Source organism: Scylla paramamosain, chromosome 34, assembly GCF_035594125.1.
Source record: "Scylla paramamosain isolate STU-SP2022 chromosome 34, ASM3559412v1, whole genome shotgun sequence".
In the NCBI taxonomy this organism is placed as follows: domain Eukaryota; kingdom Metazoa; phylum Arthropoda; class Malacostraca; order Decapoda; family Portunidae; genus Scylla; species Scylla paramamosain.
Genome location: NC_087184.1, coordinates 1,649,831 through 1,674,713, shown reverse-complemented (window position 1 = coordinate 1,674,713; position 24,883 = coordinate 1,649,831). Strand labels below are relative to the sequence as shown.

The following is a 24,883-nucleotide window of genomic DNA, read 5'->3' as shown; positions in this document are numbered from 1 at the left end:
ACCGCAATCTGTTCTCTCTCCGACCATGATCTCTTTATTGCAAGGTATTGGTGTTTGTGTCTTATCCTCGTCTCATTTTAAGGTATATTGAGTATTTTCTCCCTCTGTTCATTGGTTTTCCTTTTCAAGGTACGTATGCTAGCCTTATTACTTTAAGATAGAATATGTATATTTTCCGCCGCTCTGACCATGAACCCTCCAATTATATGCGCATGTGTATTCACCATGTCTCTTTTTAAGGTAGATGCAATATATTAACCGTATTGTGTGTTTTCATTATTCTATGGTAAATTATGTGTATTAACCATTTTGTTGCGAGTATTATCCTAGTATAGTGTCATGTAAGGTGTAACCTCTGTGTTATCCTTGGAGTGTTCTGTTATAAGACTGGTATATTCTGTATGGCTAATAGTATATCAATATTATCAGTTGAGTTGATTCACTGTGTCCCTCCTCTGCCCGCCAGGACGAAGGAGTGGCGGAGGCGGAGTACCAGGAGACCCTGAAGGAGAAGGTGCGGACCCTGGAGGCGTACATGGTGGAGATCGCGCAGACTGTCATCAAGGACGCCGAGCAGACTGGCGGGGAGGCCGAGGCTAAGGCGCCCTCTGCCTTCAGGTAACGCCGCTCCTGCCCTGCTTCCCTGCTTGCCCTGTGTGTTGATTGTAGTGGTTAAGTCTCCTCCTGCTGATGCATCCTTGTGAAAGTTGCTTGGTTTGTTGCGCATGACTCCTGCATAAGTTAGCCTGGTGTGTTTTCCCTATAGTTTGTTGGCGGTTCGCTGCTCATGACACGTTCACGTCGTTGTTTTTCTTTGGATTTCTTGCCATTTCAGAATTGCACTCATATCATTTAGATTTTTTTTTTTTTTGTGTGTAGATAAAATAGTAATTCTACCTTATATATAACGCTGTTGTATATATACACTACTGCTGTATCTTTTCATACTTGGCAGTTGGCTGGTTTGGTTTGAGAAATTAAGGGTTTTTCGAAAAATTTGGTGGTAATGACATGCATCATGGAAGTATATGATATTACTTTTTAAACACATGACAGAGGTGTCCATATGTGCCACTAGTGGCTGTCATTCTGAAAAGTACAGTCTTTCCATAGTTGTGAGTGTGTTTGAGGCAGTCTTATGTGTAGCTATACATTGTCTGTGTTGCAGCTTTTTTGTCACTGCTTTATGTGATTTTGTTTCTAGGCCATTACCTCCCAGTGGAGGGTAATGGATCAGTGGCAATGGTGATAAGCAGGTGGTTAGACATGACCATGAAGGAAAGGAGGAGGATAAAACCATCTATTAGGTTATTCCCGTTCAGGTTATAGTATTTTTATTTACAAGTAAGAGAGATAAAATAATTCATAGGTGGTATCAAAAGGTGGAGTCTCATTGCAACATTACACAGCTTACTGCACAAGCTAGAGCCACTCATTTCTGGCTAGACCTGTTAGTTGGACTTGAGTGTCTCATGAAGACTGTTCTGAGTGGGGAATGTAATAGCATAAGATAATAAGGAGACACCAATAGGATAATAAGGAAACAGTTGACTTGTACAAGGCACCTCCTGAAACCTACACACTTCAGTGCAGGAGCTTTTCTATGTAATACCAGTGAATAAGTACAGGTGGAACTTGAATTTCAGATTTAATTTTGTTGCATTAAAACATGGTCACAAGAATTTTTTTATTTTTATTTCTTAAGAGAACAATGCTTTCTTCTTCCTGATGATGATAATTGTTACAAAATTAATAATAAAGAAAATTATTAAACATATAACTCCCAATTGGTGTCACTGAGAGCCAAGTTTGCAACCAGCAGTGTCTTGCCCTCCACAGCACCGCTTTTTCCCTCCATGGCAGCAGCTGGCTGTGAAATCATCTTGCCCCCTTCCCATCCTTATTTTGCATTTTTCAAACTACTACAGACTTCCTTAACTTTATGTTTTTCCCCACACATCTATAGAAATTCATAGGTAACTATTAAGAATGTGAAAGGCTAGAAAATGAGTCTAGACAATTGCCACTGATTACATTACTGCCACCACTACCACCACCACCACCACCACCAGAGAGATGGCTCACCTTTCATTATTCATGGTCTGTGTGCACGTGGCATGTGCTGCTTCTGCTTTCTGTGACTTCAGTCTGTTTCCTAACTAGTGCAGGTGCCTGGTATGCATAAATCTTAATAAAAGCAATAGCATTTCTGTCACCTCAGTTAAAAGTGTACAAGTTCAGTGGTTATGTTACTCTCGTGAAATCTCTGCAACACAACACTCTTTGGGGAATTGCTGACACACTCACTCACCAGGCAGGATGCTGTGATTTTTATATCAGTTAGATTATATCAGTTAGAATAATAAGAGTAGTTTTTTTAATTATTAGCAGTTTAGCTAAGACTGCAGTTTAATACAATATTTCCACTTTTTAATCTTTTCTCATCGCACAACACTTGGGAAGCTGGTGGGAAGCAGGATCTTGGTGTGGTGGAGGCAAACACACACTGTTTACACTTCATTACCAGTCACTGGACACATCAAAAGCCATGAATATTAGGACCTTTCTAAACTAAATATAATTACACATTTACCTCTTGATGCTAAAATAATGGATACTTCACCCCTGAGATCCCCTGAGTCACACTTGCTACCTTGCATGAGTCTCTTGCCATGCAGGTTAAGCTGACTGCCACACTTCAGTCTTTGCCACATAACAGTGAAAAGTTCTTCAGACATTTATTTAATAAAATATTATAACCTCCCAGGAAGGCCACCCTCACCAGGAGTCATGATAACTAAGTATAAGAGACTGTCTTGCCTTAACACTGACTGCTAGCATCAAATACAAGACTTAATAAAATGACTGGTAAGCCTGTAGTGGACACTCAACATTGGTTGGCTACAGTGGCACCAAGGGACTAACTGGTCACATCATGTAGAAATGCAGTGAAGGGCAGCTTGACCCACCAGTTTCCCACATTAACAGTACAACATGATTATTGCAAGCCTGTCAACAGTGATCACATTAGCTGCCCCACCCAGTGTAACTGTCAGTTTCAGAATTAATATAGATATGTTTTGTGAATTGTCTTGAGTTCCAAAACTTGCATGGCTAGACTCCCAAGAGAATTCATATAGTAAACAGAATTGTTCCCTGCTGAGAGCCACAGTGCAGTGTTGAACGTTAAGGAAAGGTGGAGCAAGTGAAACCTCATTTCTAAACATTTGATTTACTAATTACAATTTTGTTAGCCCAAAAGTATTAAAAGACATTAAATGGAAAAAATTGAAAACCTATGGCTCTCAGATTTCAAATGTTTCATTTCTCTCTCTCTCTCTCTCTCTCTCTCTCTCTCTCTCTCTCTCTCTCTCTCTCTCTCTCTCTCTCTCTCTCTCTCTCTCTCTCTCTCTCTCTCTCTCTCTCTCCATAGGATGCATTTAATATGTAATTTGAGATTCGCCTGTACAAGGATCGGTAACTGATATGTTAGTTTGGTACATGAAATATGTAACAGTAAAGCTTCAAGACACCACTACACCAGCTTGTTCCTCAGGCAACATCATCTTGAGGGGAAGTGTTTCAGAAGTGTTGCAGACACCCTATCCATTGTGTCTGCCTGAGTCAGTCACAAGTTAGTGCAGCCCATGGTGGGTCTTAGCCAAGCATTATGAAGTGTGCCATCCATTGCCTCTCATTTGGTGACTTGTACACACGACACCACACACGCCTTAGGGCTGAGGAGTCCTCAGGTGTACAGGTTCAAATCCTGGCCACGGTCCAAGGGTAGGAAGGGCATCTACTCTGGGTAACAGTTCCCAAATGCCAAAATGAGAAGTCCTTCATTAGGAGTCATCATCCTAGCCCTAATAAACTAGGGAAACCAGACATAAAATGAAAAGAAAAGGATAGAAAATAAAATTTTAATCAAACAAGCATGGTAACTTGCATTAGAGCTGCTGGCAATGGATTGCAGCAGTGTTGCATGAAGAACACACTCTTGTAGTTGGTGTCTGGGAGGATGTGTTGCATTGCATAACAAGTAGGAATGAATAGCAAAGCAGCAATGCATGTCCTTGTGCCTTGTGACTGGTGCTGCTGCTGCTGCTGCTCCTCATGTCATCCTTGAGAGAATCTAATATAAACTGTGTTTCTGATTTTATTGTTCTGTTTTGGTGTCATTGGGAAGTCCGGAGGAAGCACAGAGGTTAGTCACTCCTGAACACGTGAGCTGAGTAGTGTTGTGGCGCTCCTTTCCCTTTGCTTCACCTGAATGGTTCCTCACCACGCTGAGTAGTGACTTGCTGCTGCACGTGACAGACCTGACCAGCTAGACACCATCTGTGAAGGGACACTGGAAGAACTGTCGTGAATTAATTTGATGAATTAGTTTGAGGAGTTGCAAGTAATGTGGATGGAAGGTGTTTCCCAGAAGTAAAGCTGCTGAACTTGCACTTCATATTCACTGCCCAATTAGTTGTATCTTCTGCAAGTTTGCTGAGTTGCAAGTATTTTTTTCCAGAAGTAAAGCCACCAAAATTTCACTGCATATTGTATTTCATTGCCCACTTGGTTCAGTCTTCCTGCTTGTGTTTATAATGAAGGATCCTCACAAAAATGTGTTACATTATAGACACTTACTCTAAGAATTCTATTATCTACTGCAGTGGTTTCCAAACATTTCCAACTTAGACTAAATGCAATGTTTATATATATATATATATATATATATATATATATATATATATATATATATATATATATATATATATATATATATATATATATATATATATATATATATAAAATATTATGTGTAGGGTTCTGGCCAAAGGCAACAAAGAGGCTGAAAAAAAAGGCTCACTGAAGATGCCACTTCCCCAGAGACAGGGGCACACTTATTTATAATTTAAGACCATCCAGCAACCCTCATGTGGACTGCAACTGTGAATTTAGGAGGCATTGATTTGACTATATAAGCTGGTGACTGTGCAGTTGTCAGTGAGTTGTATTTGAGTGAGACTCCAAACATGTGACTTTTAATTACAGCAGCAACACTGACTGGTGGTTGGTTGTCAGTGAATGTTGTATTAAACACTCAATAAGACTCAAAACATATGACTTTTAATTATGACAGCTCAAGACAAGGTGACAACTGTCACAAACAGCTCACAGCACCAGTAGGGCTCTCTAATTCAGCAGCACTCAAACTGAAGCTTTTGTTTGAGCAGCAAGTGTGTAAAGGAAGGAATGCTTGCATGCTTTTTTTTTGTCTAATTACTTTGTATACCTTTTTTTTTGTACAATTAGTTGACTGGGCCTCTGTTGACTAGTGGACAACTTTTTGTAGCTGTAGGATGTTATTTAGTATTTTAATCTGACTGCAGTAACTTTTCCAGTACCATGGTGTATTTTTTTAGTATGCAAGTAATGTGTTGGCTGACATGTTTTATTGTATGCAAAGTATCACAAGTGTTTGCATTAGTTCAGTCCTATTTACTGCATTATTTTTATCTTACACTGCACATCTTTCATAGTTATAGAAGCTTCCTCAGGAGGTGGAGAGGATATTCTATCCTCTCCACCCACTGAGGAAGCTCAAAAGAAAGGACCTCAATAGGTTTAATATATATATATTAGTGAATAGTAATATTTCTATATGTTTTCTAGCAACATACAGTCCAAAACTAAATGTCACCATTGTCCTTAAGACTGGCCTGGCATTCAGTGTTAGTGAGAATTGCTTATTCAGATGGAGGACTCTGGCTGGTTAGGACTCGGGATGAATTGCAATGAACACACCAAAGAGTGTTTCCTTCATGGTAACCTCTCCCCTTGCTGTGTAGATGCCCTTTGTTCTGCTGTGTGATGTGTTGCTGGCAGTGTGTCAGGTAACATTCTGTTGACTTGTAACACACACACACACACACACACACACACACACAGGGAAGTAGATAGATAGATGTTTTTATTGATCACAAACACTATACATTACAATAGTCACAGTTGATTAAAAAAAAGTATGGTCCAAAAAATTGTTAAAAGAAAAATATAGTAGCATTATTAAAGAACAAAGGAACATCTCACACACACACACACACACACACATACTAAAAAGAAAAAAAATCATATTTTACTGTCGTGTCCCCTCTGAAGTGCAATAAAAAACACTGAAAAATTTATCTAAAAGCAGAATCAGTTTTGTTTACCCATGAAAGAATTTGTTTGACTTTCCTGCACACTTGAATGGTTCTTCCCCTCATCAGCTAACTTGTATATACACATTATGCCTCAGTGTTATCAAGAAGCCAAATAACCTGAGCTTCAACCAGGTCAGACAACAGACAAGCACAGACAGACATCCAGAATCCAAATAATCTTAGCCAGCCCATCCAGCAGACAAGCACAGCCAGACATCCAGAAGCCAAATAACCTTAGTTTCAGTCAGTTCATCCAGCAGATAAGCACAGTCAGGCAATCACAATCCAAATAACCTTAGTCAGTTCTTTCAGCAGACAAGCACAGACATCAGAACCCAGATAACCTTAGTCAGTTTAGCCAGCAGATAAGCACAGGCAGACACACATCCCTGCCAAACCTTGACACACGACCTGGTCACCCTCACACAGACCCCCCACCTTCCCCCGTGTTGGCAGGATCGTGCGGGACACAGAGCAGGGCGTGGCGCCGGACCTCCCCCAGAGCACAGTGTCAGCAGTGCGCACGGCACTCTCCAATAGACAAGTCCAGATACACGAACTGCAGGTCAGTGCTGGTGGTGGTGGTGGTGATTTGTGAGATGCTGTTTTGTAATAATAATGATGATCTTTATTTCAGCCACAGATCATATCATATGAATACAGAAATTACATAAAAAAGGGTTAAGAATATAATATAAAATCAAATGAGCAATGGAATAATATTAGTCACAGGTTATATATATAGGTACACAAATGACATAAATAATAAGAGTAAGAATGTAACAAAGTAAAATAAACAGTAGAATAATTTAACTTTCACACACTAATAAACTTAACAACTAAGAATTAATAAGCTTTCAGTTTACTAATTTTCCAAGTTGTGAAGAAAATTTTATCCTTTGTCATGATTTACAAATGCAGAATTACCTTAGAATTCACTGAAATAAACATAATTTTTTCAAAACCCCAGCTGTATCACAATTTACAAGTTTCTGATTGCAAATAAGTACTTCTGGAAATTACTCTTAAGTCATTGAAACCAGCATAGCTTTAAAAATCTGTAGTTGATCCTGGTTTGCAAATTTCTGATCACAGTTTTGAAGCAATATAAATAATTCTAAACCCCAGCATGTCTCCATTACTGAAATGTAATTGATTGAATGAAGCTGCTACAAGAAACCTCTTTATTTCCTCCTGCTTTGTGTCTCCTGGTGACTGTTTCTTTAAATTCCTTCAAAAAGATATTCTCTTTCTTAAATTTTTTGAGTGTCCGATTGCCTGATTGTTCCTGACTAGAATGCCTGAATGTTGCTGACAGAGGATTTATAGGGAAGGATTGTACTAAGTCTGTCAGCTGTTATTTGATGGACAGAATATATATATATATATATATATATATATATATATATATATATATATATATATATATATATATATATATATATATATATATATATATATATATATATATATTTTTTTTTTTTTTTTTTTTTTTTTTTTTTTGGGGGAAGTACCATTCGTACAGGACATCTTTATATTATTTTTCCGTGTAGATCAGTAATTTGTCTGTTTTTGTCTACATCTGCTGTGGTCTCAGGATTGAAGTAGGTGCAGGGTAGGAGATTGTCTCATTATGAAGGAGGAGTAAATCATTGTATGGTGTTGTGCTCTGCTGTGGATGTCTGTGACCAGTTGTGCTGTGCCTAAGTTCCTGGGGTGTAGTAGGGTGGGCTACAAGACTGTCCCTTTCCGCTGGGGTTTGATGGGGCTAAGAGTGTGATTGGTATGTGTGTGAGTGTGTGATGCATTGTCTGGGGTTGTTGGCCTGGTGTTTAAATAGATAGATACATCTGTAATACCTTCTCTCCACCATGAACAAGCAGCATCCTGTCCAGTCACACACCTCAAGGCTGTCCCTCCCTGTCGTCCCTCACAGCTGAAGCTCAACTCGTCCAAGGATCAGCTGACGTCGCTCCGCAAGCAGTATGAGAGTGCAGAGGCCAGCCAGCGCTCCCTGGAGGCCACCATCTCTGAGCTGCGGGACGAGCTGGAGGCCGTTGTGCGCCAGAGGGAGGAGGTCACCCGGGAGAAGGACCGACTCACAGAAGACCTCGATGCAATATCTGCTGAGAAGAACAGCCTGGAGAAGACGAGGCAGTCACTCAAGACTCAGGTATGCATCTGTCTGTCTTGGTATACACACACACACACACACACACACACAGGGAGTTAGAAAGAATACTGAGGACAGCTACAAAGGTGAGTCCAGATTTGAAGGATGTAAACTATTAGGAAAGACTGAAAGAAATGGGATTACCATCACTACAAGAGAGAAGAGAAAGAAGAGACCTGACAATGACGTACAAACTAATAGACAGCATGGAAAAAGTTGATAGACAGATGTGGTGCCACAAATGGAGCTAGGAAAGTGATACACAAGAGGACACATAAATAAATAGGATGAAGAAGGGTATGTGTTCTGCTGACATCAAGAAACATAGCTTCCCACACTGAACTACAGACATCTGGAATTACAAGTGATGATGTGATTATGGCAGACAGTGTACATATATTTAAAAAGAGAATGAACAAGTATAGACATGGAGACAGGTTTGTGTGAACCCTGTACTGCACCTCCAGATAAATATGAGGTGAACATAACACAACAAAGCTTGACTCAGTCATGTGAAAGCACAGATTCATAAGTACAAATACTTAAATCTTTACTGTCTTGTAGTTCACCATTTACTCTTGCATTTAGTTGGCCACAGTCTGAGAGTTTAAGGTGAGGAAAGGAATCCAATTGGGCAAATTTCATAAATGCTAAAACTGGACACGAAAACTGGGAGGAAGTTTCCATTCAGTGAACATTTATTTTCTTACATGTACACATAATATTCGTGTGGCATGCATTCTTATAATCTTTTCTATAGTACAGAATTATTTAAGAGACTCAAAATATAAAATCTGCCTTTAAAATTGTGATTGGTCATGGAAAAAAATTTGTTGAGCAGTGAATGATTAAAATTAAGCTTTAATGAACCTCATGACAGCTGGAGAGTGCCCAGGAGGAGGCGAGTCGGAAGAGTCGCCACATCTCAGAGCTGGAGAAGGAGAAGACAGCGCTGGGGGAGGAGCGGGCGTACCTCAACACCCGGCTGGCCAAGGAGAAGGAGGAAGTCCAGAAACACACACACACCATCAGCGTCCTCAACTCAGAGCTTGCCAGCGTCCACCAGCAGGTACTGCTCCCACTAGTGTTGCTTTGATTTGCTGTGATGTATGTCTGTGTGTGTGTGTGTGTGTGTGTGTGTGTGTGTGTGTGTGTGTGTGTGTGTGTGTGTGTGTGTGTGTATTGGGGTGAATTGCAAGTGTGTGTGTGTGTGTGTGTGTGTGTATGTGTTGGAGTGTGTTGCAAGTGTATGTGTGTGTTTCTTTGTGTGTGTTGCTTTCTCTCTGTATGAATCTCTCTTTTTTTTATGCTTTTCTCTTCTTTGGGAATTTTTTGTGTATTTTTGTCAAGGTGTGTTCTTGCTCTTGTCACTCTTTATATATATATATATATATATATATATATATATATATATATATATATATATATATATATATATATATATATATATATATATATATATATATTGTCTTCTGTGTGTTTGTCTGTTTTCTTCCTTATGTCAGGTCTTTTTCTTTTTTCTGTCTCTTCTCATTGTGTAAGTTTTTTTTCTTTCTTTTTCATTTGTCTCTCTGGGTGTCCGTGTTCTTGTTGTTTTCTCTCTTTCTGTAACTTTCTTTCTGTTTTCCTTATGCTTTCCTGTTTTCTTCCACTTGTTATTTTCTTTTTCTGGCTCTTTCTGTTTTTTTTTTTTTTTTGTCTCTTTCTGTGACTTTTTCTCTTTATCACTTCTGTGTTTGTCTGTTCTTTTCTGTGCCTCTCTCTGTCCTTTGCTATGTGTTTGTGTGTTCCTGCTCATGTCTTTGTCTTTTCTGTGACTCTCTCTCTCTCTCTCTCTCTCTCTCTCTCTCTCTCTCTCTCTCTCTCTCTCTCTCTCTCTCTCTCTCTCTCTCTCTCTCTCTCTCTCTCTCTCTCTCTCTCTCTCTCTCAGATGTAGAAAGTAAGAGAGGAGCTGCTTCACCAGACATCTGCATGACTTGAAGCATTGGTGCCAAGTGTCTTTATAAAGATGAACTCTGAACTGCCTAACTCTCTGTACTGGTATTTGGATGAGCTCTCAGTTAGAGTTGTGCTTCCTACATCAGTTTCCTTTAACCTGTAGTCTAGGGAAGAAGAAATGTATGGTTGGCTGAAGACCAGTATGCAACACTTCACAACACTAAAGACAGTGTATGGGATCTTCATAAGCATCCACAAGAAAGAAAGGGATGAAAAGAATAGATTCTGTAATTTCTAGCCAGTACAGTCTTTGGAGGTGGGGTGTAGAAAAGAAAAGATGTCTCAGAGTGGTTAGTAATAAAAGAAAGATGTGGTATATAACATTGGAAAGATTAATTATGTAGAAATTTATATATGGACTAATGAACTGATTTGAAGTATTCAGTTGTCTGGCACACAACAGCCAAGACTTTGTTTGATGTTGAGAGCTGGATAGTATATCATTATCTCTTCCATGAACCCAGTCATAACCAGCAAAAATTATGATAGCAGCATGTACAGGTGATGATGACAATAATGGTTTGAACTGTATTACTAACAGTTTTAAAAACAGTGAGGTGTGGGACTGTGATGTCATGATAAGCTTGAAGAGCAGGTGGATGACAGTGAAATAATAAGTAGTGTTTCCTCAGCAACTCCCACAGTTCACTCTGTTCATGAGCTGAATGCACACCACACCAAAAAGATGTGTGGTGCAACTCAGTGGAATTTTTTTACAGGATAGTGTTGACACAAGGATAGGTAATGTTCTAATTCAACCAAATTGGTGGTGCTGGATAATGTTGCAGCAAAACAAGCTTGCAAGCTTTTCTCGTTGATTGTTGGTTGTGGCAAACTTCATGCTGGCCATTTTAAATTATGATCCCTACCTATAAATTGGCTTTCAAGAATAAGTCATCATGTTTTATAATTTCAGTCACTGTTTAGGGTTCTTGTCCTCTTCATTATTTCTGAAGTCAAATGTTTGTGTGTTGTGTCTGTGGACAAGTTTCATGTCTTTTGCCTCCAGAGGCGCCAGCAGCAAGCAGCAGCAACACTTTATAAAGACACCTTGGGGTAGTGTAGTGACTGATTCACAATATATTGCAAGAGAGTCTTGCAATATATTGGCTCATTCATTGCTGGAAACTATTAATTATTGCATCAAGTACCTAAGATTTCCATTAGTTTGTGCTTCAGCTGAATGTGTAATGGCAGGCAGTCCGTTGCAGGACTTTCTAGAATATATTCGGGAAAGCAATGTGATTTCTGCAGGCAGTTGTTTTTTTTCCTCCATGACTGAAGAAAACATGTGTGCAGGAATAATGTTGCTTTCCTTGTTTGAGTGAATACATTGCCTCAGCAGGAGTGCTCTGTGTGGTGTCAGATCACTGGAGTGTGTCAGGTGATGGAGGTCAGACCAGAGGGTGCAAGCAGAGCTCACCACTGCCACTGATATTTTCTTTGAAATTTGTTTTAGCTGACTGAGTGTAACACTGGTCCTTGAACATTCAGTGGTTCACAGTTCATTGTTGTTTCATTCAGTCTATTCTAGAACTAGTAATTAATAATGAAGTTATCTTGAGAATTTGAGCTTTGAAAAATTATCAAAAGTAAATAAACAAAGCTCAAGCAATGGAGCAGTGAGTGTTCATCGATGTCAGCCTTGTTGAGTCACTTGATGCAATCTGTCCAGTATGGTTGTGTGTATGGGAGTGGCCAACAGTGGTGGCAAGACCTGAGTGTGGTGGACCATGTGTCTGTCACTGGGTGGCTGCTTGTCCCTGTCTTGTCCTCATCACTTGCTGAGGCAACAACCTTCATAGTGCTTCTTTGGGAAATGTAATGTGATAAGATGATGGTCAGGAGGAGGAGAAGGAGGTTGCCTTACTCAGCCGCCCCATAAGACCCATCCACAGCTGGGACAGGAGTGGCAGCCTCCAGATGCCAGTGCAGCACCGAGTGACTGGCTCACCACCAGGCAGCTCACAACAGACAGAGAATATGCAGTGTGTGTTTAGCAATTGGTGAATACCCAAAAGTCTGTATGCAGTCTTTTATCCACTCATTGTTTTAATCCCATAAGTAAATTAATTCAAATGTGCATTTTTAAATGTCCCTTCTAAACGTGGACAAGGAAAATGATAAGGTAAAGCATTTATGCTTACATACTTCACTTTTTGGTCTTTAAGTTGTTATTACTTGAATGCAGGAGAATGAAATCACTGAAGGCATTATTTTCTGTGTGAAATTGTTTTCTGTGTGACTTGATGGGGAGGCAGGTGTGCTCTGTGAGGAGGCAGCAAGGCTGTGCCCAAGGCTGAGGCTTAAACCCTCCACCCACCCATCCTGTGCTGCCACTGCCCTGGTGGTGGCAGCCAGCCTGGCAGAGGTGTGGCCAGTGCACCATCACCTTGGTTGTGCAGTAGCATGGCTATCTCAAAAACATGAGGGGAAGCCCACAGCGGCAGCACAAGCCTTGGGCAAACCTGTGCCTCTCCACATGGGCCAGCCAGACCCCGTGGTTCACCTGGCACGCTGGATCTTGGGTGAATGTGACCTCATCAGTGTTGGGGTTTTGCTTTGAGAGATTGTAGTGACTTTACATTACAAACTGATGTGTATTCAGCAACAATTCTTTGTGTGAAATGCTCATATAATACACATCAAAAAGAAATACAGTGGTCCCTTCTAAGACATGATTAACACAACAGGTCCAAATACAGTAAAATCCCTCTCATCCAGCATTTGAGTATCTGGCAGCTTCAAGTATCCGGCACATTTTTCCCTGAGCCTTAAAATCAATAAAAAAATCAATGCGTACTCATAAAAACGTTTAAAATTCCCGCGCGAGGCATACTTTGTCCCCTCGCCACCAGAGCGCACTGCTTCGCGCCACCCGCGGCCCATTGCACTGTGTTTACTCAGTGACTCAGTCCCGCGTGTGCACTGTTTATCGCCTGACACCTTCATCATGCCTAAAGTTGTAGAAAAGAGGAAGCGTGTTGTGCTTACACTTAAGCAGCTGATCAGATCAGCTGCTGATTAAGATCAGTTGATCTTTGTTATGGTAAGATGTAGTTGTTATGGTAAGTGTAGGGTGGTGATTGTGGACATAATTTCACTTCTATTCAAGTATCCGGCATGTCGGTGGTCCCGTTGATGCCGGATAAGAGGGATTTTACTGTACCATGTTTTCAAAAAACCCATCTTTCACACCAGTGCTGGTGGTGTCAGTGTAGACCTAATTCAACAAGACCACCTGTGGTAAACACATGAAATGCTTTATTTCATAGAGCACTAATAATCCTGCCAATGATTCTGAGGCAGGTGCCATCAAGTCACTGCTGGTGAGGGGAAGCAGTTATGGGTGACTTAAAAACTGGGTGGCCTGACCACTAACCATCAGCTGCTTTTGGCAGAGATAAGCATGCCAGTCATTTCACCGCTTCTCTCAGAATGCTGATGACAGTAACAACAGTGATGATGGGAAGCACACATCCACTCCCTCACTCTTTCCACAGCACACACACTGCACAGAGATGCTCATCCCACAGGGAGGCAGCATCTCGTGTCTTTCAAAAATGATATTCCCTTTCAAATCAGCATTTCACTTGGGACCACTGTACTGATTCAGCCATGGTGTGGGAAAATAAAAATTTCAGAATAACTTGAAATAGGCAGATGACTAAATAGAGGCAGCATTCACCCGGGGTGTGTCATCGTCCTGCACGGTTGAGTGACGGCTTGTGGTGGCAGCCAGGCCTGTTTTGTGTTTGTCCCAACTGTCTCTGTCAAACAGCTCTTGTTGTGTTTGGTTCTGACACTCTTGGGGTGAGGGAAGGGGCATCTTGTCCCTGTGTTTATTTTGTTGTGCATTTGTTTGTGAGTTGAGAGTGTGGCTTTCCTGCACCAAGCCTCTCACACTTACCTGCAGTACTTCCTCCAACCTGGCAGTGAACAGCCTTCATGCTTCCTCCCTGCATTGAGGCACTGCTGTGGATGAAATCTGTTGTTTTTTTATTCCATATTTAGATGTTGCACTTTTCAGAGATTGCCTTTTCAGTGGGCTTTTTCTTCCACTGCCTTTTCAGTGGGCTTTTTCTTCCACTTATGTTGTCATCAGCCAGATCACCCCTGCATGAAAAATTAATTAGAAAATACAAGTACAGCAAATCAGTTATCCCATAAACAAAAAGTAATCAAAGTTGTCACATTTTAAAACAAGACAAACACATGGACCAGTCAGCAGTGAGTTTTGCACCATGACAGTGTTGCCATGATTGTGTTTCCTTGTGCTGCAGAGGTGCAGCTCCAGAGTCCACAATGTTGAGTACAGTGTGTTGAATTAATATGGAAATGAGCTACACCAGCTTTTTTTTTTTTTTTTTTTTTTTGTGGACTAAGATGTTATGCCATGTAAAGTTAGGTGAAGTGGCCTGATCTGACTTTTCACTTATCTAACCTAACCTGCACTGCCAGCCAGCCAGCCAGTCAGTAGACCCAGCATGTGTGTTGATGTCACTGCAGCCTCTCCCTCACCAGATTGTGTGGCTGATAGTGAGTCGTTCATTGGAGACTAATAATGTACTGATTGTTACAGAGAACACCATCAACCATTATTCCTCCATGAAAAATGCTGCACACACACACACACACACACACACACACACACACACACACACACACACACACACACACACACACACACACCATGCCTTTTATCTCATACATACATTTACTTTATTTAATTTATGACTTAAATAGACTATGGAATTATTATGTTGAACTAGTTGTTTTGCCTAGACATCTTTTAAGTCTTCCTTCATTTAAACTTGTATGGAAGCTTTGTACTCCAAGCTGTGGTGTAAACTAACTTTGTGTGTATGTGTGTAACTGTATGTGTGTGTATGTTTCAGGTAACTGTTCTGTCGGAGTCGCTGGGGAAGGTGAGGGCAGCTGAGGAGCGGCTGGACCAGGAGAAGGACGACCTGCGTGACCAGATCCGCTCTATGGAGAGGCAGCGGGCAGACCTGGAGGCCAAGCTTGCCCACTCCCTGCGCCAAGAGATGGACATGAGGGAGGCGCTGGAGAAGGTATGGCATTAGCAAGGTTGAAAGGAAGGTTACACATATTTATGGATGGTTAGTTTCGGTTAAATTGGGTTAGTTAGCCTGGAGGAAGAGAATGCACAAAACAGAATATATTGGCAACATGTAAGAGCAACCATCCACACTAGGGATTAATAAGCCAAAGAAGGAGGTTAGGTTAGGTTTGCCTGGAGGAAGATGATACACAAGACAAAAGATATTGGCAACAATATATAAGAGCTGCCAGCTCCACTAGGGATTAATAAGATAAATAAGAAAGTTAGTTATGGACATGAGGGAAGCGCTGGAGAAGGTGGATCATTAGGGAGCTTTAAAAGAACATTTAACAAATTCATGGATGGTTAAGTTTGGTTATGTTAAGTTGTGGACATGTGGAAAGTGCTGGAGAAGGGACTTTTGGGGACTTTAAAAGAAGATCAGACAAATTCATGGATTAGGATGATGGATGGAAATAGGTAGGCATGTTTTATATAGGGACTGCCATGTGTAGGCCTGATGTCTTTGTAGATGTGCACCATATCACTTCCATATTTGTTAAGTCATCATTGTGCAGTGTGGCTCTTCCCCAGGTCATCAGTATGCAGCCTGGCTTATTAGAGAGTCCCCCTAGGCACCAGTTTGAGGCAGACAGCACGACATTTAAAATCTTTTAGGCTGTCAGTCTGTTAAGCCATCACTCAAGCCACCAGTGTGCAGCCTGGCTTACTAAACGATCCCCACACTCCCCAGGTTGAGGCATACAGCATAACACTGGGGCAGGACAAGTCCCAGCTGGTGGCCAAGATCACATCGCTGGAGACAGAGCGGGCGGCATTAAGCACAGAGCGTGCCGAGCTGCGGTCAGACATAGAGCGGCTGAAGGATGACCTGGAGGCGCTGAGTGAAGAGCGGGCAAGTCACGAGGCATCCATCACCGCACTTAACGAGAAAATTGTGCTGCTCAACGTGGAGAAGGAGAAGGTGGGTGGTGTGGAGGGGAGGTCTCTGGGATTGTATTCTGAAATGCTTTGCCCTCTCATAATGACTGTTTTCAAAGGCCACAGAGATGATTAGCTGGATTCTCAAGAGTGTTTCTCCTGTTAATAATGTAGAAATGTCATTAATCTGTCACTAGAACCATAAGTACACCCTTAAAAACCCTCTGTACCTGTATTCTGAAACTCTTTGCTCTTTCACCATGACTTTTTTCAAAGGCACAAAGATGTTTAGTTGGGTTTCCCAGCGTGTTTTTCCTGTTAATAATGTAGAAATCTTATTAATCTGTCACTAGAACACCCTTAAAAACCATGTGTTCCTATATTTAGAATGATCTCCATTTCCTCTAGTTTTACTCTCGTGTTTCAGTTCCCATAGTTTATCCTTACTTTATCTGCATCATCTTGTCTCAATGATTCTTCTGTTTGAGTTCCATAATTTATCTTTACTTTATTTACATTGTCTTGCCTCTCCCACTCCTCTGTTTGAGTTCCATAAATTATCTTCACTTTATTTACATTATCTTACTTCACCCTCTCTTCTGTTGAGTTCCATAATTTATCTTCACATTATTGACCTTTTTCTTCTAGTTTACCCTCTCTTCTATCTGGAGCTGGAGGTTGAGATAAAGTTAATAAACTCAGTCTTGAAACACAGTTATCTTTAAAATTGAGTTACATGACTGACCTTTGTGTTATCTGCATGATGTTTTGTCTTACCAAGCCTTCTATCTGGGGCTGCAGGATGAATTAGAGCTAACAGATACCATCTCAAAATGTAATAAACTTTCTTATCATTTATATTCACATTATTTACACTTCATCTTGCCTCACCCACTCCTCTGTCTGGGGCACAGGTTGAGCTGGAGCTGACAGACACTATAATAACATAATCTATACTTATTACATGATTTAACTTTGCATTCTCTTCATTTTGTGTTCTCTGCATCACACCTTGCCTCACCCACTCGATATTGGGCCGCAGATTGAGCTGGAGCTGACAGACACCATCTCGGAACGCAATGAGCTTCACGGGCAGCTTGCAGCACTGGAGCGCATCAAGACATCACTGGAGGGGGAGGTGACAGCACTCAACAACACCATCATGGAGAAGAGCAGACTGGTGGACCAACTCAACAGTGATAAAGAGAGTCTCACCAAGGAGAATGCTGAGATGGAGGTGTGTGTGTGTGTATTTACCTAGTTGTGACATGCGGGAAAGGAGCCATGCTGGTACTGACCTGCCTCTCTCTCTACTATCATTCAACTTTGCCTTGAAGTTATGGATAGTTTTTGCCTGCACCACACCCTTGTTTAGACAGTTCTGTGCATCTACAGAATGTGCCTTCTACAGAATAATCTTTTTGATATCTCTTCTACAGGTTTTGTTTTTCAGTGTGTGTGAGTGTGTAGTAGTAACTTAATGTGATATACAGGAAGAGGACTATACTTTTAATGTTCTGTTTCCTCATCTGGTAGTATCCAACTCTATAAAGACATGAATATTCCTTACATGGACCACTTTTTCATCAAGATGTCTTTAATGTTTCTGTGGGGAAAAACTGTGCTTCTTTGGGCCAGTTCCACAGTCTCTTCATAAACCATCCAAATAAAAACTCCTCTTATTTGTTCAGGAGCTTACCAACATGGGAACCATTTTGATTGGATAGCTTACAAAAAGGTTATGGAATTGGCCCTATTGCCTTACCAGTTCCAGTCTTTGGTACACTCCCAAATGAAAAGCAGCAGCCAAAGTTGACTGTGGAACCTGGTCACTGCTAAAGTACTTTTGTCGGTTAGCTAGCAAATGAAAAAGGGCAACTGTGGAACCGGCTCTTTGTCTCTCCTTTAACTGTTCCTCTTCATTTTTAGTCTGTCTCCTCATATATCTTTCACTACACACACACACACACACACACACACACACACACACACACACACACACACACACACACACACACACACACACACACACACACACACACTGCTTAGTGTAGTGGTTAGCACGCTCGGCTCACAACCAAGAAGGCCCAGGTTTGAATCCCGGGTGTGGCGAGGCAAATGGGCAAGCCTCTTAATGTGTAGCCCGTGTTCACCTAGCAGCAAGTAGGTACAGGATGTAACCCGAGGTGTTGTGACCTCGCTGTCCCAGTGTGTGGTATGTCACTGGTCTCAGTCCTACCCAAAGATCAGTCACTATGAGCTCTGAGCTCTTTCCGTAGGGGAACAGCTGGCTGGGTGACCAGCAGATGACTGTAGGTGAATCACACACAAACATGGGTCATCACTCAGTGCTGCAATTAAGTCTCCTCTCTCCCTTCTCTGCCCTTATGTTGGCAGCTGCAATCTACAGTCTCTACATGTCAGGTCTGTCAGGTCAGGTACTCTTTTGATTGCTGCTCTGTGTACACTTTCTAATTCCTTTATATATTTTTTCTCATGAGGTATGCACTTTGTTGCTGCATATTCAAATCTCAGATGTATCATTGTTATTATTATATTCATCTCTTCATCTGCATAAGTAAATATCACTTGTATTCAACAATATGAGTTATCTTGTTTTGTGTATAAGATTCTGTGATGATAAACTGTTTGAAAATATCAGTTCCCCATCCTTTTCTCTCTAATTTTTGCTTAATTTTGCTAACAACTTCAGTTCCCATCTTGTAATCATACCTACATCTTTTCCTGCTTCTGTCAAACTTATCTTTTGCACTTCTTAAGGTTAAGTTCCATGCACCATCCACAACTCCATTCTCATAGCCTATCTATATCCCCTTGTCATGCTTTACATACTCTCCCTGTCTGTGTCCTCTCAGTAAGCCAGACAGTCAAACCAACAAACTCCCAGACAGCATATCCATACTACCTTCCTTCCCCAGGTGCGGCTGAGTGGAGCGGAGAAAGAGCTGAGTGTCTTGCGGGATACATTGTCAACACTCAAGACAGAGAAGCAGAGTTTGGAGAGCTTTGCCTCGTCCCTGGAGAAGAAGTGGTCTGCCAGTGAGGCACGGCGCACACAGCTGGAGAAGGAGGCCCAGCAGCTCACGGCAGACAAGGAGAAGCTACACACACAGGTCAGGGGAGTCTTGGGTTGTCTTTTACAGTCTTACCAACCAAAAGTAAAGGCTTCACTGTGAGAGAAACATTACATACTTCTTTATAAAAGAGTAAAGTAAACTAAAGGCTTCAGTGTGAGACAAATATTATAGTAATACAATAAACTAAAGGCTTCAGTAAGTGAGAAGCATTACTTACAAAGACAGAATACAGTAAATTCAAGGCTTCAGTGTGAGGGAACATTGCAGTAATACAGTTAACTAAAGGTTTTGGTGTAAGGGTAACATTTCTTATAAAAACAACTCAGTAATCTAAAGGCTTCATTGTGAGAGAAACATTACCTCACAATAAAAAATAAAACAATACAGTGCATTAAAGACCTCATTGTGAGATAGAGAAACATTACCTCCTTACTAAGAATACAATAATCGAAAGGCTTCAGTGACGGAGAGAATTATTACTTCTTCCCTATAAAAAATAAAGAATACATCATACAGTAAACTAAAGAAGCATTACTTATCTCAAAAAAAAAAAGCTTACCTACAAAAATGAATACAACAAACTAAAAAAAGACCAATACCAAAGAAACATTACAAAAAAATAAATAAAATAACTTGCCTGCAAAAGAAAAATACAACAAACAAAAAAAGCATTTCAATACAAAAGAAACCACTAAAAAAAAAAAAAATAGCAACACACAAAGATAACAAAACACAGCTCACTAATCACCATCACCACTCCCCCACAGATGAACAAGCTGCAGCGAGAACTGGAGGGTGAGCTGGCCAAGGCCCGGGAGGCGCGCACTGCCCTAGAGCGTCGCCTGGATGAGAAGGAGACAGAGCACAAGAAGGCTCTCATGGCACTGCGGGACCAACATGAGGAGACCCTGGACTCACTCAGGAAGGAGAAGGTGTGGCAGGCAGGGGGATGAGGAGAGAGAGAGATGAAGGGAATGGGGGGGAGAGAGGGAGAGGGAAGGGGGGAAGGGGCAGGAAGGAAAAGGTGCAGCAGAGAGGAGGATGGGGGAGAGAAGGGGAGGGAGGAGGGAGAGAGATGGATGGAAGGGGAATGGGGGAGTGTAAGAGACAAAAACAGACAGACAGACAGACAGACACATAGACAGACAGACAGACAGACAGACAGAGAGAGAGAGAGAGAGAGAGAGAGAGAGAGAGAGAGAGAATTATGGCCTTATCTTAGTAATAGAAAGATGTATTTTTTTTCATTAAATATCCTTACACACACACGCACACACACACACACACACACACACTAACAGAGAGAGAGAGAGAGAGAGAGAGAGACTTAATTATAGCATTTTTCAAAATATAGAAAGTTGGTTTGCTTGATGAAATATCCTTATACACACACACACACACACACACACACACACACACACACACACTCACTCACTCATGACCTGCCTCCCCACAGAACAACATCGTGACAGAGCTGGAGGACAAGCTCAACATGTCCATCCACTCCATGAAGATAGAGAGGGACGAGCTGGAGCTGAAGAAAGACCAGGAAATCTCGTCCCTCAAGCGCCTCACTGAGAAACTCCAGCGAGATAAGGATGACTCAACCCTGCGCTTCGAGGAGGAGAAACACCGCTCCATGATGCTGGGTAAGGAAAGGGGGATGGGGGAGTGTGGGGATGAAGGGAGTGGATGGAGTAGGTAGAGGAAGGGGGAAAGGGGTGAGTGGAAGAAGGGAGGGAGGGAGGGAGGATGAGGAGTGGATGGAGCAAGGCAGTGTGAGGGGAGTGGATAGATGGAGGCAGGGTGAGGGGAATTGATGGAGTGAGGGTGAGGGGAATTGGGGAGTGAGGAGTTGAGGGGACAGATGGAGTAAGGGAGAAAGAGAGGGTGAGGAGCCAGAAGGAAAGAAAACTGTATTACGTGTGCTGTGCTTCACTAATTTTCTCAGTAATTTTCTTTCCTGAGAATATTTGTTCTGCATATTCCTGTCTTATTTCAAGCATTATAACAAATTCACTTTATTCCTAACAAAACTTTTATTTAACTGTAAAATCCCAGATTACTTTCATTTAGGTAATTCTGAATCTTTTTTACTCCAGGGCCAACAAGACTAAGAGTGTGAATGATGTGTGTGTGTGTGTGTGTGTGTGTGTGTGTGTGTGTGTGTGTGTGGTGTTTTGTCTGGGCCACCCTGTGTAGGATTGCTGGCCTGGTATATAGATAGATAAATGGATTATTCATTTAGGGTTTTGGTTGAAATGCAAAGTTTGCCACATGTTTGAAAACTAGATGGAGTACACTGAGCAAGCAGTGAGTGGGAGTCTCAGCATTCCTGTGTTCCCATGTTCTCATGTGGCTAAATCACTGTAACTTGAGTTAATGACTGCATTTAAAAAAGCTTTAAAATGTGCATTACTCACACAGTGTAGGCAAGTTAGTTCCCTTCTCAGCTACTTTAACATTGCAAGTTATTGCAGACTAGTATCTATTTAAGGCTGGTGAACTTTCAAGAGGGAAGTTTCAAGACAATTATCCTTTAATTTTTGGACAATCCTTTTTGACTTTTGCTTTAGCGACTGGTACCTCAGTGGGCATTTTTTTTTCATTCCTATTTGTTTCCCTAGGCCAGTGTCCCTCCTTCATAAAAAAAAAAAAAAAAAAAAAAAAAAAGCAGCAGGCAGTCATCCCAGAAAAATCCCAGCTGTGACACAGTGTAGTGACCATTAACCCTGACACAGCTTGCCTTCACTGCCTCACCAGCCCAGCAGGAGATTGCCAGCCTGGAGGAGAAGGTGGCCGGGCTGCAGCGTGACCTGTCATCCTATGAGTCACAGTTGGAGCAGCTGCGGCGGGATGGGTCCAGCAAGGCGGAAGCAGGGCGGGCAAGTGAGGGGGCATTGCACAACAAGATCATTCAGCTCAAGGAGGAACTGCACTCCAACAGGTGAGGCTCCGGCCCTCCTCCCCCTCCCCCAGACTCTCCCTCCTGTCCCCCTAGCCTCCCTCCCCGCTGCCGCCTTCCGCTGCTGCTGCCGCTGCTGTTGCTGCTGCTGCATGGAGGGCTGGAGGTGTATTTACTTATCTGCTGTGTTATTTCTGGTTGGATTTTGCTGTTCCCAATGTTGGAATGTTTCTTGCCTTCCTTGCATCTTCTGCTCAAAAAACGGAAGTACTTTCCTTTTTCTTGATTGGTGTTGATGTTTTTTTTTTAAATGTTTTGAGTTTTATTTATTTGTTTATTTGTTTATCTATTTATTTGTTTGTTGTAAGGAAAGTATTTTGTGTAGTTAGACATACATTCATTCAAGGTCTAGTGTGTCAGGCAGCATGTGATTTATCTGCCAGTGCTAATATACCAGGCTGAGATTCCCCTTAAAAACCAACAGACCAGACAAGATTACACTTCTTGTCACTGGGAACAAGAATATAGAGAAAGATGTTTGTTCACAGTTCCTCAGCTCTGTCCCTTCCAGTCACCTCTTAAGATGCACAGGAAACAGTAGCAGTGTTCTCCTAACCTAACCACACAGTATTGCCTCAGAGTTGCCAGCACAGCATTTGATCCCTTAGGATTGTAGGACTTGTTGTTATATTTAATTTTAGTCCAGAAATCACCAAAATTGTTGAAAATCCCTGGGCTGATAATCAAATCTGTTGCAGTCTTGACTGTACAGTAAATAGCTGGATTCCACATAACTTTTCTGGTTTGGGATTTGTTAGCTGATGCCATGGGGTCAGTACACACTGTTGGTAGAGGGGTGTCAGGGGTTGGGCTACTCAGTATCCACTCACACACAGACATGCAAAAGCTGAAGCAAGACTGTGTTTGTTCCTAACTTCCTGCCCAGTTGCTCTGGATTCTACTATACATGTAGGTGGCAAAGTGCTAACTCAGGACAAAGAAGGGGAACATTTTGATGCCAGCAAACAGATTAAAAGTGAGGCAACTGATGCCAACAAGTGGTTGAATTTGTGAGCATGTGAGGGTGTGGCCACCACTTGCCTCACTGCTGGCTGAGGCCATGCAGGACCGGGGTGCTCCATGCTGCCATCCACTCTCTTCTTGGCTGTCACTTGCTGTGGTAATGCTACAAACATGCTCATCCCACACAATGCAGACTCACAAGTGTCAGTCTATACATCTGCACTGAGGCCAAGTACTGTAATGCGGCACACAGGTGGTGATGACAAGTGGTTGACCCAATACAATGACTGCAGTAAATATTACACAATTTACAGAGAAACTCCTGCCTCATACAACACAGTTTGTGAAGTTCTCCTAAAGTGATTCTTGTGTATGAGTTTTGTTCACAAAATTCAGGAGCATTTTTCAAGGCAGCAAGAATGATGATGAACACATTGTTGTCCTGCTGAGGGTTACCATCTTAGTAATGACTAGTCTGATAACACACATTATGATGTGTGGGAAAGATAGTTTTGATTTTCTTTTTTTTCAATGATAAAACATGATGGGAAATGTGACTGATGGCAAGGAAGAAGACATAATAATGGATATAGAGATGAAAGCTCAGCAACACACTGTTGAATGAAATGGTTAGAAAAAACACATGATTTGGTCACACAAGTTAACAAATTGGTCTTAAAGTAAGAACACTTTGTCACTTCACACAAATTAGGTTATGGTAACAGGAATAAAGAAAACATAGGCATTTTTGAGCAGAAATGCTATTATCTATGAGATCCTCCTGCCTGTCTGTAGCTGCACACAGTTCTCTAAATAGACTCTGGCACAAAGTACTGTCGCATGAGGCTGCTCTCAATCCTGCAGTAAACCACTGGTACTCACAACCCAAGAGTATTGACTCCTGTGCCCTTACTGTGCCTCTGTGTGCCTCCCCCCAACCTGCCTCTCTCAGCCCTCCACCTCAGCACCCCAGCCTCTCCCAGCCCTCTCACTGCTCTGACCGGCCTCTCTCCATCAGCCAAGCCTTTGAAAAGCAGCTCAAGGACGAGAAGGACTCCTACGAGCGCAGGATACGAGAGCTGCAGCTGCGGCTGGACGATGCAAGGCGGGAGGGCGAAGTGGAGGCCACCACCATCAAGACTGACCTGCGGCTGGCACGGGAGGATGTGTGCCGCCTGCAACAGGACCTGGAGGATGCCGAGGAGAAGCTGAAGGATGGTGAGGCTGTGCTGGGATTCAGATATCATGGGACAGTGTAGGATATGGATAAGACCTGTTTTTGTAGAGATATTGAGGATAAACTAAAGAATAGTGAGTGTTGTGCTAGGACTTGGGAGGTTATGGAGCAGTGTAGGATGCCAGGAGAAGCTGAAGGATAGTGAGAGGTGTGACAGAATTGGGATGTTATGGAGCAGTGTAGGATGTGGTTAGGACAAGTATAGTATTGTGCTGAAGGATAGTGAGGGGTGTGATGAGGGT

The 24,883-nt window shown here is 41.9% G+C and overlaps 1 protein-coding gene across 1 annotated transcript in view; it reads left to right on the top strand.

Annotated features, from left to right (window-relative positions):
• Positions 1 to 24,883, top strand: part of LOC135090018 (rootletin-like) — a 114,812-nt gene that overhangs the window by 72,577 nt on the left and 17,352 nt on the right. The window contains exons 9-20 of the mRNA XM_063986238.1: positions 467 to 618; positions 6,630 to 6,765; positions 8,137 to 8,373; positions 9,254 to 9,442; positions 15,270 to 15,446; positions 16,191 to 16,421; positions 17,421 to 17,615; positions 19,318 to 19,512; positions 20,244 to 20,408; positions 20,933 to 21,125; positions 22,240 to 22,423; positions 24,423 to 24,622. Coding sequence (XP_063842308.1) covers positions 467 to 618; positions 6,630 to 6,765; positions 8,137 to 8,373; positions 9,254 to 9,442; positions 15,270 to 15,446; positions 16,191 to 16,421; positions 17,421 to 17,615; positions 19,318 to 19,512; positions 20,244 to 20,408; positions 20,933 to 21,125; positions 22,240 to 22,423; positions 24,423 to 24,622 — 2,254 coding nt within the window. The remainder of the gene's footprint in view (positions 1 to 466; positions 619 to 6,629; positions 6,766 to 8,136; positions 8,374 to 9,253; positions 9,443 to 15,269; positions 15,447 to 16,190; positions 16,422 to 17,420; positions 17,616 to 19,317; positions 19,513 to 20,243; positions 20,409 to 20,932; positions 21,126 to 22,239; positions 22,424 to 24,422; positions 24,623 to 24,883) is intronic.